The sequence below is a fragment of the Schistocerca gregaria genome, chromosome 1, assembly GCF_023897955.1.
Source record: "Schistocerca gregaria isolate iqSchGreg1 chromosome 1, iqSchGreg1.2, whole genome shotgun sequence".
Lineage (NCBI taxonomy): Eukaryota > Metazoa > Arthropoda > Insecta > Orthoptera > Acrididae > Schistocerca > Schistocerca gregaria.
Window position 1 is genome coordinate 292,902,134 of NC_064920.1, and position 19,613 is coordinate 292,921,746.

A 19,613-nucleotide genomic window follows, 5' to 3' on the forward strand; every position below is an offset into this window, starting at 1 on the left:
GTAGAACAGTGGCCGTGAATCTTTTTTTGGGCGGCTCCTCGCGCCGCATGCTTACGGATCTTGTTATTAAATGGTAACTTATATAAATTAGTACGTGGTGATCCTGTTGTAAGGGTAATTAAAGTTGGCCGCCGGATCCCAGACCCAAGAACTGATCATTAAAAGTATGCGCATTGCGGAACTGTTCTCGTTTTCAAATCACTGCCATTCTTAGCGATTGCAAAATTGTGAGCCTAATTGCCTGACGAAGAGTTGTGTTGCCTGAGTGACATGGTTATTAACTGATTAACAACACAAATTGCACTGATACTGTATAATGCATTTAAATATGAGACACTATCACAAATATTTACTAAATGTTTTAATGTCATTTTTATTCCACTCATTACACTGTTTTACAACAGCCTTCATTGGATTTCATGTTCCTTGGTACAAATATGTCCCGCCTTTGAATATGACCTTCTCCAAAATGTGCACTGACGAATTTGTGTTCCTTTCACTTGAAATTTACACTACAGCAGCTGATCGGTACGAGGCGCACTTGCCCGCGAGCTGTCAATACTGGAAGACAAACAACAAAACGTTACCCCTCTCACATCGTCTGACGCTACAGTGACCCTACTGCCCCAGAACCAAGTAGTCAGCTGTAGTTAGCTACTCTCAGAATTCATCAATCTCTATTAAAATTAAGCACACCTTCACATATTACTGTCTCTATAAATACACTGGTCTCCAAAATTACAGCAACAATTGGAAATTTTGCAAGGCTGCATTTATTTTGACACTAAACAGTATAAACATGTGATAGTAAAGTAGAAACAATGCAAAGAATACAGAATGTAAGCAAGTGCAACAAGCATAACGGCAGACTCAAACTTCTTCGTTTTTCTCCAACTTAAAGGATTTGTGCGCAAATTCTGACAACTCGTTAAAGTGCAGTATGGGTTGTGTCCACCTACGGCAGCATCACAGGTTTGACAACGGTGGGGCAGACTGTGAAAGATGTCATCAATCTCATGTTGAGGCAGTAACGCCCGTTCTCCTGCAGAACTGCTCGCAAATCTTAAAGAATGGTTCGTGAATGAAGACGTGATGGAAACCGTCTCCATAGTGCACCCCAGACATGCTCTATTGGATTGAAATTGGAAGAGCGAGCAGGGGCAACGCAATGTGTGCATCATCTTCCGTTTTCAAGAAAACATCAACCACGCGCGCTCTATGAGGTCGAGCACTATCATCCAGCAGTACGAAGTCTGGGCACACAGCACCTCGTTACAACCGCACGTGAGGTCACATGATTTCGGCACAACACCAGCCAGCAGTTAAACATTGACGTCTCACCCGTACAGTTTCACGGAGAGAAGTTACAGTTATCAAGATAATCCCTGCCCACATCATTACGTATCCTCCTCGATATCGGTCTCTTTCCACAAAGTATGGGTCCCGAAATAGTTTTCCTTCAGTTGTGAATCCTCGGCAGTCACTCTCCAGACGAAATGGGGACATCTGTGAAAAGAACATTGGCCCACTGTTCGATCGTCCAGGTCGCATATTGAGGACTCCACTCTAGACGTTTTCTTCTGTGAAGACGCATAGAGGTACATACAGCAGGTCTCCGACAATAAAGGCCACTCTGCCGAAGCCTTTTGTAGTCCATTTGCCTCGATACAACATGTCCAGTGTATGTTGTGGTCAGATGCCAGTTGCCTTTCAGTACTAAGGCGGTATTGTTGTGCCCTTTCGGCCAAAGAACGGTCCTCTCTGTCTGATGTTACACGTTGTCGGCCCTGCCCTGGTCTTCTTGATAGAGCTTCTGTCTCTATAAAATGTCGCCTCATCCGAGAAACAACAGAACGATTCACGTTAAGCCATTGCGCCACATCAGTTTGCGACTGTCCTGTTTCCATTCTTCCTATTGCCTCCCATCGGACAGAGTTTGGTAGGTGTCTGTAACTATATACGCAGCGATTGCCAATGTATATCATCATTAGCATGGTTGTCCGTTGACCGAAATGCCACCATCCTTGCAGAACATGATCGTACCGGCGTCTGTTACAGGATGTATGATTATATCGTGAGCTATACGCAGAACGCGGAAATAGCGGTTTGTTGCTTTAAATTGGGCTTTGCTACTGAATGCTCTTAACAAGCTCTTAGTGTTAGCAGACATTTTTCCGTTCGGTTATTAGTTACTGGGTGCGTATTATTATAAAATGCGACTGAGAACCGTGGGCCGCAGTAAAACTAATTCGGATCGCAATTAGATGATCACTGGCATAGAAGTTTGTTGTGCTTAGCAGATGTAATATCGATCGGATAACGTGCCACGCAGTTCGTCAGTTTGCAAGCGTACAACATCTTTACAGCATCTAATATAGAGTATGTACAATTGTATCTAAAAATGTATACATCCAGAGGATGCGAGCATTCAATTGTATTTACCGTAACATCCTTGTTGGGAAAACATTCAGAAACCCTACGTAAACAAATATAGAGTTTCCTAGGTAACAGAAATCGATGAGTCGTCGAACAGACTCAACTCTGTGTTTTGAAACAATTTTTATTCGGTTTTAACAGCTATGGAACTGCAAATAAATAAAAAAACTATGACGTAAATTTAGTTTTCGATGTGGTAGTTAAATTATAGTTACTCTTTAAGTTTAGAAGGCACCAATGGTGATACGGTTTTATTCTTATGACTGTATTTAACTTAAATGATAATAGACATTTTTTGCCCTCTACGAGAGGTAGGTGGAATATCGTAGGCTAATTCGCTTTCGGCAACAGCGGGAGTGCTGCAGACGTGTCACGCCAATCCAGAAGTGTAAAGAAGTCAACTGGATTGACCTGACACAGCTGCAGCACTTCTGCCTGCTGTCATGACGAATTAACGCACGTTATCGTAATTTATGGACAGGCTACGTCGCTCTGACAACGATCCTCTAAAGGCGTGCTACGTTACTGTGATGTGTTGATTTCAGGACTACAGACGTACATGAAAGCTTTACGACTATTTTGCTTTCTCTCGATGTGTCCGTTCATTACCCCAAACACAACAACCGTCGACATCAGCAAACAACTGAAACGCTCTTCCGATCGCAGTTGCAGGTTGCCTGTTGAAATCCTTCGAGGGGAAACTAAAATTAGATTTTCAGCACTTCATAATTATCGACCGACTCTAAAATGCTGTAATAATCTACTCATAAGGACGTATAATCTTATGGCAAACATTTAACACAACAACTCGAGTATCAGAGTTAGAAACTATGTATATGTCTCAAGGCAGTGTCACTCACAGCGAAAAGTACTGCGACTGTATTCACCCTGTATTTGAGAATAAGAGCTCATAGCGAGTTCTAACAAAATTTTTACTTAATATCAAATCTTTTCGGAACTTTTTCTCGCTGGCGCGTTTCAAAAAATAAGGAAACGAAAAATAGTTTACCACTTAGTACACTTCCGTTGTTCAGGCAGTAATATTTCAGGCATGATGTTTAATTTTGTTGCTACTTTGCTATAAACCCTATTCGTAACATATTGCTCAGACAGTATCCACATAGTCCACTGAATGCAACTGCAAAATTATGAATGCAACTGCTAAATTATAAAGTTGTACGACGCATAGTTCACGAAATATGACGTCATAAACATTGAGATGTTTGAAAAACGAGCTTTTCTTAAAACTCCACGGAAATTTCCCGGACTATAATCATCCAGAGTAACTCAGCTGTAAAATAATCAGCTGTTTTATAAATGGGAGTTCGAGTCTTCAAATAATAGGGAGATGGAGTGGGGGTGGTGTTATTGGTACGCTATCCGTTGTGGTATTAACAACTTGATTTTTCGATTAACTGAAACTGCAGGCCCTTCTGTTATACTCCATCTGCTCTTTTTCAGCACCTTCAGAGTTCATTACAACCATTTTCCTCTCCCTACCGCAGTGCATTTGCTAGGGAACAGGGAAATTTTCACATTCGTCGCTCCACTGCTGTTACATGAAGTTACAAGTGAAAAAAGCTTTTGACAGTGTACAATGGAACTGGCCGATGGGTATATGAAAGAAGAAAGGAGTAGATTGGAAACAGGTGCGATTGGTGTAGGATCTATATTAACAAAGGAAGTAAGGGTAAGGATTGGAAATGAAGTATCGGAAGGAAGAATTGGAAGGGCTGTTAGATAAGGTTGTGCCTCTCCATTTTATTGGTCCACTTAACCTAGAAGAAATTATCGCCAAATACGTAGAAGGAGAAAGAGGACTCTGTAAAGAGAATATAATGTGTTGTATTTGCTGATGACATGGTATTACTGGCAGAAAGCGAAAGAACTGTAAACAAAATGCTGAAAGATTTGAATAAAGCTTTTGTGGAATATGGGATGAGACACGACACAGCAAAAACCAAGAGTATCGTGTTCGGTAAAAAGAGACTGCAAATACTAAGATAAAAAAATTGTTACCAAAGTAAGAGCATTTAAATGTCTTGGAAGCACTATTAATGAGTATTTCAGATGCCATAACGAAATGAATACTCAGATAAGTACAGTGAAGGAGGCATTCTATAGAAAGAGGAGATTATTATGAGGCAAAGCGGATAAAAGTCTGAGGAAAACCCTAGCCAAATGAATACTCGGATTAGTACAGTGAAGGAGGCATTCTATAGAAAGAGGAGATTATTATGAGGCAAAGCGGATAAAAGTCTGAGAAAAACCCTACCCAAATGTTTTGTCTGAAGTGTTGCACTCTATGGGCACAACCATGGGCGCTGAGACGAGACGAGAAAACAAAAAAGACTACAAACATTTGAAATGTGGATGTGGTGAGACTGGACAGAAAAAAGCTGGAGGAAAAGAGTGAGTAATGAAAGAGTATTGGAAGGAGTTGGTGAGAGGAGAAGTCTGCTGCAGGATATACGAGAAGGCACGAAGAACTGAATGGGACATGGGAATAAGGAAGGAAGAAATACAAGATGACTGACGACATCAAGGGATGCAGAAATTATGCGGACCTGAGGAGGATGGCAGAAGAAAGGAGAGCATGGAGAATTACCACGAACACAGATGATACTGATGACTACTGAAGCGCATTGGCACCTTGTGCGTCGCACTGACTCGTGTAACATCGCTGTCGAACGTCTACTACAGTCAGTCCGTAAACTACGACCCAAGGGAGCTATCGAACGCAATCCATAACTGATTTTATCTAGTAATAAACAAATGGGTTGAGCCATAAAATACCAGAAACGTTTGCTGCCATTTTAAAGCGCTGAAAGGACCAAGTAAAAGAGTGTAAGCGAAGTACTTACTTTGCACAGACTTCCCGATAGAGTAAAGAGCGGTGAGCGTCGGGAACTTGACGGAGGTCATCCGCAGGAATTTGGTCATGCGGTCGTAGTTGTGGTAGCCGAAGTCGAGAGTGTAGTCGCCGTCGTAGTGCTGGCGGTAGGCGGCGCGCACGTGCTCGGGGGCGGTGAGGTCGACGTCCGCGGCGGGGGCGGAGGGGGAGGCGTCGTCTGCGGTGTCGGGGGCGGACACCAGCAGGTCCGGTGCGGCGTCGCCGTGGAAGGCGATACGGCCCGTGCTCTCCGCTGCGGCCGCGACGCCGGCGCCCATCGCCTCCTCGACGGCCCACACCAGCAGGTACACGAACGCCACCAGCACGCACGACGAGAACAGCGTCGACGGGCGCATCGCGTGGCCGCTCCTGCAAAACGTCACCGCAACATGATCACACAAATGATCAAGACACTGCACAAGTAGAGCAGCAGCGACATGAAGTTCTACATCTACACAGGTACTCCGGAAGCAACCGTTTGGCGCTTGGCATAGGGTACTCTGTACAACTAATAGTCATTTCCTATCCTGTTCCCCTCGTAAACAAGAGTGGGAGAAAAACGACTATCTATATGCCTCCGTAGGAGCCTTAATTTCTCACCGAGCGAGGTGGCGCAGTGGTTAGCACACTGGACTCGCATTCGGGAGGACGACGGTTGAGTTCTGCGTCCGGCCATCCTGATTTCACTAAATCCATCCAGGCAAATGCCGAGATGATTCCTTTGAAAGGGCACGACCGACTTCCTTCCTCGTCCTTGCCTAATCCGATGAGACCGATGACCTCGCTATTTCGTCTCTTCCCCCAAACAACCCAACCCAACGCCCTTGATTTCTCGCATCTTATATTCGTGGTCTTTATGCGTAATGTATGTTGGTGGCAGTAGAACTGTTCCGCAGTCAGCTTCAAATATCGATTCTCTAAATTTCTCTAAATTTCCATTCAGGCATCTCCATAACTCTTGCGTGTTGTTCAAACTTTTCGGTAACAAATCTAGCAGCCCGCCACTGAATTGACTCGATCTCTTCCTTTAATTCGATCTGGTACGGATCCCAAACTCTTGGGCAATACTGAGGAATAGGTCTCACCAGCGTCCTGGCACACTTTTCTAAAATTCTACCAATAAGAAGAAGCCGAATATTTACATTCCCTACCACATCCTTTCATGCCCGATCCACTTCATATCGCTTTGAAAAGTTGTGCTCAGAGGTTTAAATGACATGACTGTGTGAAGCAGGAAACTGGTGATGCTGTATCCGAACATTACGCGTTTGTTTTTTCTACTCATTCGCATAACTTACATTTTTCTACATTGAGAGCTAGCTGCATTCACCACACCACCTATAAATTTTATCTAATACATCTTCTACCCTTCTACGATCCCTCATCTTCGACGCCTTACCGCACACCACAGCGCCATTACAAAACGACTGACTGCTGCCCTCGCTGTCCGCCAAATCATTTATGTAGCCGGCCGCTGTGGCAGAGCGGTTCTAGGCGCTTCGATCCGGAACCGCGCTGCTGCTACGGTCGCAGGTTTGAATCCTGCCTCGGGCATGGACGTGTGTGATGTCCTTAGGTTAGTTAGGTTTCAGTAGTTCTAAGTTCTAGGGGACTGATGACCTCAGATGTTAACTCCCATAGTGCTTAGAGCCATATGAACCATTATTCATGTATATAGAGAACAATAGCGGTCTTATCACACTTGCCGGCCGCGGTGGTCTCGCGGTTCTAGGCGCGCAGTCCGGAACCGTGCAACTGCTACGGTCGCAGGTTCGAATCCTGCCTCGGGCATGGATGTGTGTGATGTCCTTAGGATAGTTAGGTTTAAGTAGTTCTAAGTTCTAGGGGACTAATGACCACAGCAGTTGAGTCCCATAGTGCTCAGAGCCATTTGAACCATTTTTTCTTATCACACTTCCCCGGAGCCCTCCTCACAATACTCTTGTCTCTGATGAATACTCGCATCGAGGGCAACATACATATGTGTGAACCTATTCCATATACTCTATCATTGTTAACAGATTTTTGTTCATCATTTTTAGCCACTGTTCCTGAAGAATGCCGATGTGAAAAATAGAAACTGGTGTGCTATTTCTTTACATCGGAAATCACGTTGTTCCATCCACACCACCGTCCCCCCCCCCCCCCTCCCCCTCCACCAGTGCAACCTCACTACTTGTTTCGTGCCACATATAGTTGCTTGTCACAGTCAAAGAGAAAGATTGGACGTGATGGAAAGTTCAAAAGGTATTAAGGCTCCTTCACACAGTGGAAGTAAAATTATGTTCTACTACAATTTCAAAAGTACGGCTTCAAATATTTGCCGAAAATCGTGAAAAAAAAGAAAGACAAATATCTGCACTCGATATTGTAGTGGAGAAAAGGGAAAAATATTTTCGACATGCATATCGATTTTTATCCACAGCCCTACTGTCCATTTCTCGATCATTCTCGTACATCTGAGCTAGAAGTCTGCCTCTAATAAATGCGGCGTCGATGGGAGGTTGGAAGTTTCTTCGGTGTTCTTCCCAGGAACTGGTAACTGTCGAACTGTCGCTGCACAGCCGTGCAGCTGGTCTGTTAGCCAGACGAGTGCCGGCAGAGTGGGTCAGCGCACGTGGGCCGGTATGCGGGGCGAGCAGTTAGCCAGGGGTCAGGAGCAAGGCCGGGCCGCGTGGGCAGAGACGCCGCGGCCCGCCTGCCGCCGCTGCTCTACATAATGCATGTGGCGTGGCTGCGCAGCCGTGGCCACCGACACTGCACGGCGGGGCTCGGTGTAGCGGCAATTACCCGCGGCCAGACCCTACTCCTGACGCCCGGATTCCAAACGCTTTCGACACTGCGCCAGATCTTAGACTAGCCCGTTCGCTGCTACAGACGTGTTCTCGGCATTGTGTGCTGAGTGTGGCTTTGTTGTCGCTGTACTGCTCGTCAAATGTTGCCACCTGTGCTGCGAGACGGCTTCCCGGCCGCTGTGAAATACTTATCATTCGGTTTTAAGATAACTATTCGCTGAAAAAAAACCTGATTTTTTCACATCTTACAGTCAGGTATCTTCGCTCGATGAAGAACTGAATTTCTTTTTCGTTATTAGTTGTAGATACTGCACTGCATTAGATTAGGTAAAACATTGCACGTTATTTTAAAGACTTTGCGGAGGCAAAAGGCTTTGCATAAACTTTGAATATTATTGATTTTTCCAGTGTATGAGATTTGGATAATGTATCGAAATTTTATTTAAAACTGAGAGCAGAACTATATCTCGATTCACTCTCGAGTTAATGATTTTTATAAAAAAAGTGTGTGTGAAAACTTATGGGACTTAACTGCTAAGGTCATCAGTTCCTTAGCTTACACCCTACTTAGCCTAAATTATCCTAAGGACAAAAATACACAGCCATGCCTGCGGGAGGACTCGAATCTCGCCGGGACCAGCCGCCCAGTCCATGACTGCAGCGCCTAAGACTGCTCGGCTAATCCTGCGCGGCTGATTTTTATACCCGACAGATTGTCGACCATGACGCGCGTGTATCCGTCCATGCAAATCGGCAGTTATGGGGTTATAACAGTAGTCACATTTCTTAAACGGTTCAAGATTTCAAAATCAACCTTGTGCAAATGACAGCACGCGAAGAGGCACGTATTTTGGATGATATACACTTGTAACTTTTTTATTCATCGACATATCGAAGCAAATCGTCCGCAGTACTGAGAGATCGGCGGCTCTGGATGCATCCAGACATCAATAGAACTGTAGAAAAACCCAAGTGGTGCGCTTACACACTGCCCGAATACCCAAGAGCAGAGGAGCACAGCAACAAAATGGCTAGTAACAATCCTTTAAACCCCTCATCCCCATTTCTGTTAAGAGTCGATCTCACATGTATAAAACAGCTGCAAACTCTGATTACTTTCCTGATGAGTTAATGTGTTAAGATTTGGCGAGGGGAAGTACGTGAGCTTAAGTTTCGAAAAAGTTTGAAATTATGGTTAAGCTTTGTTAGAAGTACTCATTATGAAACTCTGCATGACTATAGTGTGGCTAAGTTGCGCAAGATTTTAAGCAAAAACTAGTTTTTATGCATCTTATGTTTATGAGGTTATATCTGCTGAATTACGGACATGCAATGACATAATTTTGTGGGTATATTCAGTGATATGTATGGACACTGTCAGAAAACTGTGTTGTGAATAGAATTACGAGGGCTATTCGGAAAGTAAGTAACAATAGGTCGCGAAATGGAAACCACAATGAACATCAAAACTGTTTTATTTGGAACTGTTGCCTACACCTTCCAGCTACTTCTCTACACGGTCGCCGCTCAGACATCAGTCATAGCGTTGTAGCAACTTTACAATTCCCTCGTTATAGAAGACAGCCGCCAGTGCTCTTCGACAATTTTCTACTCTGGACTGCAGCTCGTTGTCTGTGTCAAAATGTTGTCTTCATAGCCAGCGGTGCATTTGAGCAGAGATGAACCTCAGGGGTAGCCAATTACGGACTGTAGTGTGGGTGGTCAAACACTTCCCATCGAGAACGCTGCAGGAGCATCTTCATTACCCCTGCAGAGAGCGGCCGAGAATTGTCGTGTGGCCGGCCGCGGTGGCCGTGCGGTTCTGGCGCTGCAGTCCGGAACCGCGGGACTGCTACGGTCGCAGGTTCGAATCCTGCCTCGGGCATGGATGTTTGTGATGCCCTTAGGATAGGTAGGTTTAAGTAGTTCTACGTTCTAGGGGACTTATGACCTAAGATGTTGAGTCCCATAGTGCTCAGAGCCATTTGAACCATTTGAATTGTCGTGTAGAACGAACCGCATGGCAGTTATGTTATGTGGATTGCATAGATTCAGGCAAAATACTTCTCCAGACCCTCATACTTGGTGGGAGACGCTAATCCCTAGCCATATTTACGTTGACACTGTGAGCTCAGAACTGAAAAGAGCGACATGATGCGATCGACGGGTGTACTAGACACAGTGCCCAACGCATCTGTGCAAAGCTTCATCACATTTTCAATGTATTTTCAGTTTCGCGACCTATCGTTCCTTACTTTCCGAATAACCGTCGTAGTAGTAAAGACATAATAAATTAAAACGTCATGCCTAAAGTTGAATCATTACTGCATGGACAGCGAAAATTTAGTAAGTGCTAAACTTCTTTCCTTTCATTGTTTAATGGAGGGTGCCAGCGAGAATAAATTTCGTAAAAGTTTGGAATGGTGTGTAAAGTTTGTTCGAAGTCACAGAGAGCTCTCACTCTCAAATACTGCATGAAGGCAGTGTGGGTAATTTGGTGCCAAGAGTTACTCTGCCTGAAGACGAAGACAAAGTTTCTAAACTATAATAGTTGTCTTGCAGTCTTTATTGGCGTATGGAGGATTTCTCGGTAGGAAAAATGTAGTATGTTACCAAATAGTCTCAGCTGCCGAGGTCGCTAACACACGCCTTTGCGGTGGAACTCTACTTGGAGATAAGCCACTTTGAATCCTGTTAGTGGATGAAATTTTCACTGCTAGTATTTGACTGGCAAGGGGAGAGAGGTGGTGGCGTGAAATTGCTGACAATTAGTCTTTGCGTGCAAACCTCTCTGCAGTGTCTCATGAAGGAAGGGATTGTGAGACTTGATGAGTGGGAACGTTACGTCCATCGGTCCCCTTGGTACAGTTCGAGCGGAGTACCCAGTGTGCCTGCATTGGGTTTCGCCTTTTCTCTCCTCTCATTACCAGCACTACCACCATCATCGTTACAGAACAGCAACGTAACTCCAACTGTACCCAACTCTCATATATTCACACCGAAAGAGGCCACTGTTTGCGGAGCAAGAAAACCCTTTCCGACTAAGCGGCTGAACGTACCCCTTGAAGCCTACCAGCCAACATTTCAATACCACTTTACTTTAGTAGCATGTTACCATGGATGGAGAGTCATTGACAGGTCTAGAAATAACATCAGGGGCAGGGAACTGTTTTGGTACTCTTGCTGTTAATGGCAAGGCAGACAGTACTAATACTAATCCCACACGTTTCGCAAATAGTGCTGTTACATATAACGAAGTACTCTCTTAAAAAAAACAAAAAAAACTTACTCACTTATAGAGTTAAATATTGATAAGATTTCAAAGTGAAGTAAAGGTTCAGAACTCGCCTTAAAAGTTCAGGAACGTAAAACTGTGTGGGTCCCATACAAATTAGGACAAAGACGGAACATTGAATGTATGCAAGAAACGACAGCACGAATGTTCACAGATTTGTTTGACCCATGAGAGAGCGTCACGGACATTAGCAACCTGAATTGCTAGACACAGAAAGATAATAACTAACTATCACTCGAAAGAGCAAAGTTTCGAGAAAAAAAACCTGCAATGCCCTCACGTATCTCTCCCGTAGGGAGTGTGGAGGCAAGATTAGAATAATTACAGCGCGGAGGTACGTTAGCAATTTTTCTTCCCGCGTTCCATAGCCGAATGAAATGGAAAGAAGTCTTAATAGGTGGTGCAGTGGGAAAGTACCCTGTGCCATGTGCTTCACAGTGGTTTGCTTACCATAAATGTAGACCAAGATACGCTATTGGTTTGATTAAGTTTTTATAAATAGAAGGGAATGCGTTGTGATGAAATGCGAACATTCAACAGAAAAGAAATTAGCATTGAACATGCTCCAAAGAAGGGAAATAGGAAAGGTGCTTGGAAAATGGCACGGGGGTAAATGAAATCGGTTGCAAGAAGTTAGAATGATGAACCCTAGATCATTTCTCCAGCGTTGGGAGTCTGTATCAGGTAGTCCTGATGACAGCCCTTTAACGAATTCATAGACGCACGCCTAAAATCGTAAAAGAACGGTATTGCACAAACGAAAATTTAGCACCGATTCTCAGGTAACAGGGATACCAATATCTGGAAGAATGGCGATGTTATTCTCCCACTGAGCGAGGTGGCAAAGTGATATCTGGACACGCAAGCGTGCCGGCCGCGGTGGTCTCGCGGTTCTAGGCGCGCAGTCCGGAACCGTGCGACTGCTACGGTCGTAGGTTCGAATCCTGCCTCGGGCATGGATGTGTGTGATGTCCTTAGGTTAGTTAGGTTTAAGTAGTTCTAAGTTCTAGGGGACTGATGACCACAGCAGTTGAGTCCCATAGTGCTCAGAGCCATTTGAGCCATTTGAACACGCAAGCGTGAGGCCGACGGTACAAATCACTGGCTGACTACCTAGACCTACGTTTTCCATGATTACCCTTAATCGCTTAAAGTGAATGCCGGGATGGTTCCTGCCGATTTCGGTCCCCAATCCGAACTTGTGCTCTAATGACCTCATCGTCGGTTGGGACGCTAACCCCTAATATTCCATTCTCCCTTCCCTAATATTCCATTCTTCCTTCGCGAAGCCGGACGGAGTATCCGAGCGGTTCTAGACGCTACAGTCTGGAACCGCGCGACCGCTACGGTCGCAGGTCCGAATCCTGCCTCGGGCATAGATGCGTGTGATGTCCTTAGGTTAGTTAGGTTTAATTGGTTCTAAGTTCTAGGGAACTGATGACCTCATAAGTTAAGTTCCATAATGCTCAGAGTCATTTATTCTCGTGGAACCATGTTGAAGGATAAAACCCACAGGGACTGCAAACCTTTGCGAAAAACGGAAAAGTCATTGACACGCGTTACACGCCAGTTTCGGCTTTCAAGGCATTGTTGGGCAAAATTTTGAGTCGATATTCGAGGAAGACTGCGCGATAATTCTGTTTCCATCACTGCACATGAGTATGTCACGAAGGAAGCATGAAAACAAGGACGTGTATCGAATATATGCACAGCCATTTTTTCTTAACTCAGTACGTGAATAGAATAGAAATAATACTTGAAGTATCCTCCGTAACACACTTTACGGGGACTAGCAGAGTATGCTTGTAGATATAGATGTAGGTGGAAATGATGCAATAAGTAACTATTGTTTCGTGATTGTCCATCGGGTTTTGTAGTAGTGATTGCAGAGTGAGATCTCACTCAGACCCTATGGTATTTAGCAGCTTCCTTATGGCGTCAACCCAAGTATTAGATTTATACGATCAGTAAATGGCGATGATAGTCGCTTGTAGACGTCAAAAGCCTAGCTGATCACTGGAATCATTGCGGGACTGAGCCAATCCACATCTTGTGACAATTTCTCTCACTGGGTAATATTTATCTTAATTTACTGACTCGTTGATTGGCATTCTGGTTCTAATCGCTTGAGCCGAAGTTCCAGCCCAAGAAGGAATCGTGGTGTAGACAACTGAATCTGCTTTCCATCGTAGGCACTCAAGAATAAGACTATGTAGCGCAAGCCATTCATGCTGCTGGTAGTTCTTCGGCAGTGGCATACGTTGTATTCCTGACATCAGGCGAAACGGGACTATGAAAATACAAAAATTGTGGAAGATAGCGTGTTTCAAAATGAATACAAGGGATTTAAGGCTTTCAAGAATTTATTACATTCAATTTATAATTATAAATAATACATCGGGTGATAGAGCAACTCACGTAGTTTTGTTTGTGTAACTGTACGCAAAGGGAAGAGTATGGAAAACCCAAGAGTGACTGGAGAATGTGTTGAACGTGTGAGAGTCTTTCACGCGTAGCCGCAGATAATCTGTTCGGAAGGCTAGTCATGAATGAGCAATTCTAGTGATGTGTATGTGGAGACTTTAAAGGGGACTCTTACAACCACATCCTTATCGTTTTTAGTTGTTACATGCTCCATGACTGAAACGTGACAGCTTTGCTCCATGACGACGAAGACTTTATGGATCGTGTCGTCTTCAGTGATGAATCGACATTTCACCTACTTGGAAATACGAACAAACGTAACGTGCGAAACAGGTTGTCAGAAATATCTTTCCTCAAATGGAAGAAGCTGAACCATAGAACTTTTGACCGCTGCCTCACTGGCATAACTCAGTACGCGACTGGTTAAACGGCGATGTAACCGACCGCTGGACTGGACGCAAGGGGCCAAATAACAGAGCTTGTCTTGCATGACCTCCAAGCTCACACACGGTCTCACGCCATGCAGTTTGTACCTTCGGGCGTTGACAAAGCATTATGTGTATGTGCCTCCGCTACCAGCCTATCGACTTGATGTGTGACAGATGGTACTCACATTGAACACTTGAAAGAAAAATCTGTTTGAGTTCGTATTTCATTTGATATACACTGAAGAGAAAAAAAAGGCCCTCGTACACCTGCCTAACAATATAGTGTACGGCCCTTGCGAGCACGCAGAAGTGGCGCAACACGACGTTGCATGGACTCGACTAATGTCTGAAGTAGTTCTGGAGGAGATTGACACCATGACACCATGAATCCTGCAGGGCTGTCCATAAATCCGTACGACGGGGTGGAGGTCTTTTCTGAATATCACGTTACAAGGCATCACAAATATGCTCAACCCAATGTTCATGTCTGCAGAGTTTGGTGGCCAGTGGGTGTGTTTAAACTGAGAAGAGTGTTCCTGGACCCACTCTGTAGCAATTCTGAACGTGTGGGCTGTCGAATTGTCCTGCTTGAATTCCCAAAATCTGTCGGAATGCACAATGGAAATGAATGGATGCATGTGAAAATAAAGTGTGGGAAATCTTATGGGACTTAACTGCTAAGTCATCAGTCCCTAAGCTTACACACTACTTAACCTAAATCATCCTAAGGACAAACACACACACCCATGCCCGAGGGAGGACTCGAACCTCCACTGGAACCAGCCGCACAGTCCATGATTGCAGCGCCCATGACCGCTCGGCTAATCCCGCGCCGCTGATGCATGTGGCCAGACAGGATATTTACGTTCGTGTCACCTGTCAGAGCCGTATCTAGAGGTATCAGTGGTCCCTTATCACACCAACTGCACACACCTCACAACATTACAGAGCCCCAACCAGCCCTGCTGACATGCAGGGTCCATGGATTCATGAGGCTGTCTCCATACCTGTACACGTTTATTCGCTCGATACAATTTGAAAGGAAACTCGTCCGACCAGGTAACATGTTTCTAGTGATCAACAGACCAACGTCGGTGTTGACGGGCCCAGGAGAGGCGTAAAGTTTTGTGTCGTGCAGTCATCAAGGGTACACGAGTGGGCCTTCGGTTCCGAAAGCGCATATCGACGATGTTTCGTTGAATGGTTCGCACGCTGATGGCCAAACATTGAGAAATTGGCATATCTGTCACGTTCAACGATTCTCTTCAGTAGTCGTTAGCCCCGTTCTTGAAGGATGTTTCTCCGGCCGCAACGATGTCGGAGATTTGATGTTTTACCTGATTCCTGATATTCACGGCACACTCGAGAAATGGTCGTACGGGAAAATCTCCATTTCATCGCTACCTCGAAGATGCTGTGTTCCATCGCTCGCGCGCCTACTAAACACCATGCTCAAACTCACTTAAATCTTGATAAGCAGACATTGTAGCAGCAGTATCGAGTCTAACGACTGCACCAGATATTTATTGTCTTATACAGACGTTTCTGACCGCAACGCCGTATTCTGCCTCTTTACATATTTCTATATTTGAATAAGCATTCCTATACTGGTTTCTTTGGTGTTTCAGTGTATTATTTATAATTGTTAATTCAATGTAATAAATGCTACAAAGCTTGAAAACTCGTACGTTTATTTTGAAACACGTTTCACGCTCAAAATGCTAAAAATTTTCGGACGATAATCGCTGGAAAAGCCCACATGCAGACAACTAAACTAAACTGGTTTTAGAAATTATAAACAATGGCGAGAATGAGAAGAAAGTGAGGCATTTAAGTAGGCAGAAGATGACAGATTATGTACATTTATCAACGAAAGTTATTTTTTCCTGGGAATCGTACAACGGAAGTGTTGGATATCGTAGGAGAGGCTTGCTTTTTCGTATTTGGTCGTAGTATCGCCTTGTGTCTATGGTAAGTCTTACGCTAAGGTGGACTGTTTTCGCTTCAGTAGGACGCAATAATATACTGCTCCAGTGTGGCTTTTAGGCAAGCCACAACGCAGTGTTTGCTGCTGCACACACCGGCGACGGCTGTATCAGCTCTGCTAGCGCTCTAGGCTCATAAGACTGGTTTACAGAAACTTCTCTGCAGGGGAGGAAAGCGTGACCGAGCCATTTCTAAGCTGAACTGTGGCGAACCCGCAGGGTGTTTGTAGAGCGCGCCGAACGGGTCGTTGTGCACTGATTGTATCCTGACTGTGAGCCGTCTCGTATATTCTCCCAAAATGGTCATGTTTCTACTTCTACATCTATACTCCGCAAGCCATCTTACGGCGTGTGGTGGAGGGTACTTGCTGTATCAGCGACTCTTCCTCCTTCTCCTCTTCTTGTCACAAATAGTTCGCGAAAACGATTGCTGGTAGGCCTCCACGTCGGCTCGAATCCCTCTGATTTTATCTTCACGATCTTTTTGAGAGATCTGCAAGGTCGGTACGTAGAAGGAAACAATATTTTGGCTGACGCTTCTAGGAATACACGCTATCGTAACTTTAAAAGTAGACCATAAAGGGATGCTGAACGCCTTCCTTGCAGTGTAGTTGGCTGACCTTCTCCGTGACGCTTTCGTGGATAGTAAACGGATCTGTAACGAAACGTGCTGCTCTTCTTTCGATCTTCTTTCTAATTCCTCTATCAATCCTGTCTGGTACGTAACCCAGACTGACTAATATGTAATTCATAATTGGCCTTACCAAACTGTAAGAAATATCTGATAAATATTTCAACCCATAAAAGACCTCTTTAACTATTAGAAACCTGAAGTGTGACATGCGTGTGACTCCTTCTTGAGTAAGAATACAACCGTGGGAAGTGATGTGACAGTTAATTAATGGGAACTTGGATGTAAATGATTAGCCTCTACAACTCGAACGACTGCAAATTTCTGGAATTTCTATCTGTATAGCACTTGGGCCTACAGCTTTAGACAGCAATCTCTGAAACAGGCGTTCTGACTTTTCCTTAAACTACACTGTTTCATCTACGTGGCGTCCGCCCTCGGTAGATGAGTGGCCAGCGCGACATAATGTCAATACTAAGGGCCCGGGTTCGATTCCCGGCTCGGTCGGGGATTTTATCCGCTCAGGGACTGGGTGCTGTGTTGTCCTAATCATCATCATTTCATCCACATCGACGCGCAAGTCGCCGAAGCGGCGTCAAATCGAAAGACATGCACCCGGCGAACGGTCTATCCGACGGGAGGCCCTTGTCACACTTGCGGTGCCAGGACTTCGTATTCTGTTCATTCACTGCTTATTCGCTACATATTACATTTCATTCCATTTTGTTAATTTATCTCTTTTATTATTCTGTTTTTGTTCTCTATTGTACTGTTTTCTGCTCAGGTTTTGCTGATGCCTGCAGGTAAAGACATTATTTCAAACTCCTATCGGGTCTTTTCCTCGGGTCGAAAGGGATGAGATAATCACATGTCTAGTGACAGTATTCTCAGTTTTGAAGTTTTTCTCGAAGAAGTATAAATGAATTTTGCGCCTAGAGGACTGTCACCTCTCAAGTGTTTACGAAAATATACAATAGGTTTTAGTTTCGGCGAAACACATGTTCCTCCGCAGTACAAAAGAAGACATGTCTGCTTGGCAATGTATTTCTGTGGGTATATTTTCAAAGGTTTTGCTGCTACGTGTTTCACTTATTCCTGTGGCCCAGTTATATTCACAGCAAGGCAATGTAAATAGCTTTTCCTTAAGCTATATTTGTTAATATCAATATTACTCTCAATCAATATTACTCTGAGTGATCGTTGTCAGTAAATTATATCACTGAATAAATGTAACCTTATGTTGTTGTTAATATTCCCATCATCTTAAGCAGATGCCTACAAGACAAAGCCTACTGTATGAAAGCGACTCTTGTTGTCAGTTTCTTTTCCGCAATTCTTACTCTGTTGTAAATGAGTTCACCACTAAACTGTATCCTATATGACATACATTAATCAAAATATGCAAAGCCTGTTAACACATTGATTTATAACTATTTGTTCTTATGGAAAACACTAAACGTTTTAGATGGTCTACTTGATAATTTTCCCAGATAATTTTTCTATCAATGTTTACAATTAAAAACGTAAGCGAGTTGATACAAGGCGTCTTTTTACATGTCACAGATGCTGTTTCAAATATTCTGAACAACTTTTCCTCTTGCTTTGGTACATCGGACTGGCGATATGTATCAACTGGAAGCTCACAATTTTCTTTTGTCTTTAATCTGATGGTAACTTTGTCCACACTTAATGTAATTTAACATTCCAGGCCTCCTTCTTCTCCCTGCAATATTTCTTCCTATGACATTTCGTTGCAGGCAATTTCTTTGCAATGTTCTCAGCCAAGATGTTTTCCCCATTCGTATTACTCGTATTTCTACTAATTTTCTTTCCTCTCCTATTCCTAGAAGTTCAGATACTTCATTATTCACCATTTTGTCATCCTCTTTCACTATAAGCGTACTTCTCCTCAACCACATTTCAGAACAAGTACGTATTTTTATCAGTCTTTAGACTGTCCCGTGATTCACTGTCATGTCATAGTACACTCCAGGCAAAAGTGCGAATATCTTTCTTAGTTTTGTTGGAATATATTTGACTGTCAATACACCTTTCACCTTTCTAAAGCTCTTTTACCTATAAATATTCTGCTTTTTATTTCCTCCATACATTGATTCTTATCATTTTGATTATTCTGTATCTACCCTCATTGTATCCTATTTTCCCATTATTACACTCCTCGGCATCTTAAACTGTAGTTCTTACCCTAATTCTGCCGACTTGCTTGATCATCTGTGTACTAAACTGTCTTTGTCTTTTGTTCTCCTAACGCTTTTTCTAAAGCTTTAAATGTTACTTTCCCGTCATACTGAAATATAATAATGAAAAGCGTTAGCGGAAATCACGATCTAGTCTTGCAACTCTCCCAATTCCCGCCTGATCTGTTTTCTTATAACCAATGCTCACTATCATAATTTGTCATGTAGACAGTTCCTCTATCAATCTTCTGTTATGTCAGACTACGCTAATACACTCCTGGAAATGGAAAAAAGAACGCATTGACACCGGTGTGTCAGACCCACCATACTTTCTCCGGACACTGCGAGAGGGCTGTACAAGCAATGATCACACACACGGCACAGCGGACACACCAGGAACCGCGGTGTTGGCCGTCGAGTGGCGCTAGCTGCGCACCATTTGTGCACCGCCGCCGTCAGTGTCAGCCAGTTTGCCGTGGCATACGGAGCTCCATCGCAGTCTTTAACACTGGTAGCATGCCGCGACAG

At 44.0% G+C, this 19,613-nt stretch overlaps 1 protein-coding gene across 4 annotated transcripts in view; it reads right to left on the reverse strand.

Moving 5' to 3' along the window:
* LOC126341697 (carboxypeptidase M) overlaps positions 1-19,613 on the reverse strand; it is a 532,258-nt gene that overhangs the window by 162,725 nt on the left and 349,920 nt on the right. For all 4 annotated transcript variants that reach the window (XM_050001792.1, XM_050001795.1, XM_050001794.1 and 1 more), the window contains exon 2: positions 5,301-5,698. In XM_050001792.1, the coding sequence (XP_049857749.1) occupies positions 5,301-5,698 (398 nt within the window). The remainder of the gene's footprint in view (positions 1-5,300; positions 5,699-19,613) is intronic.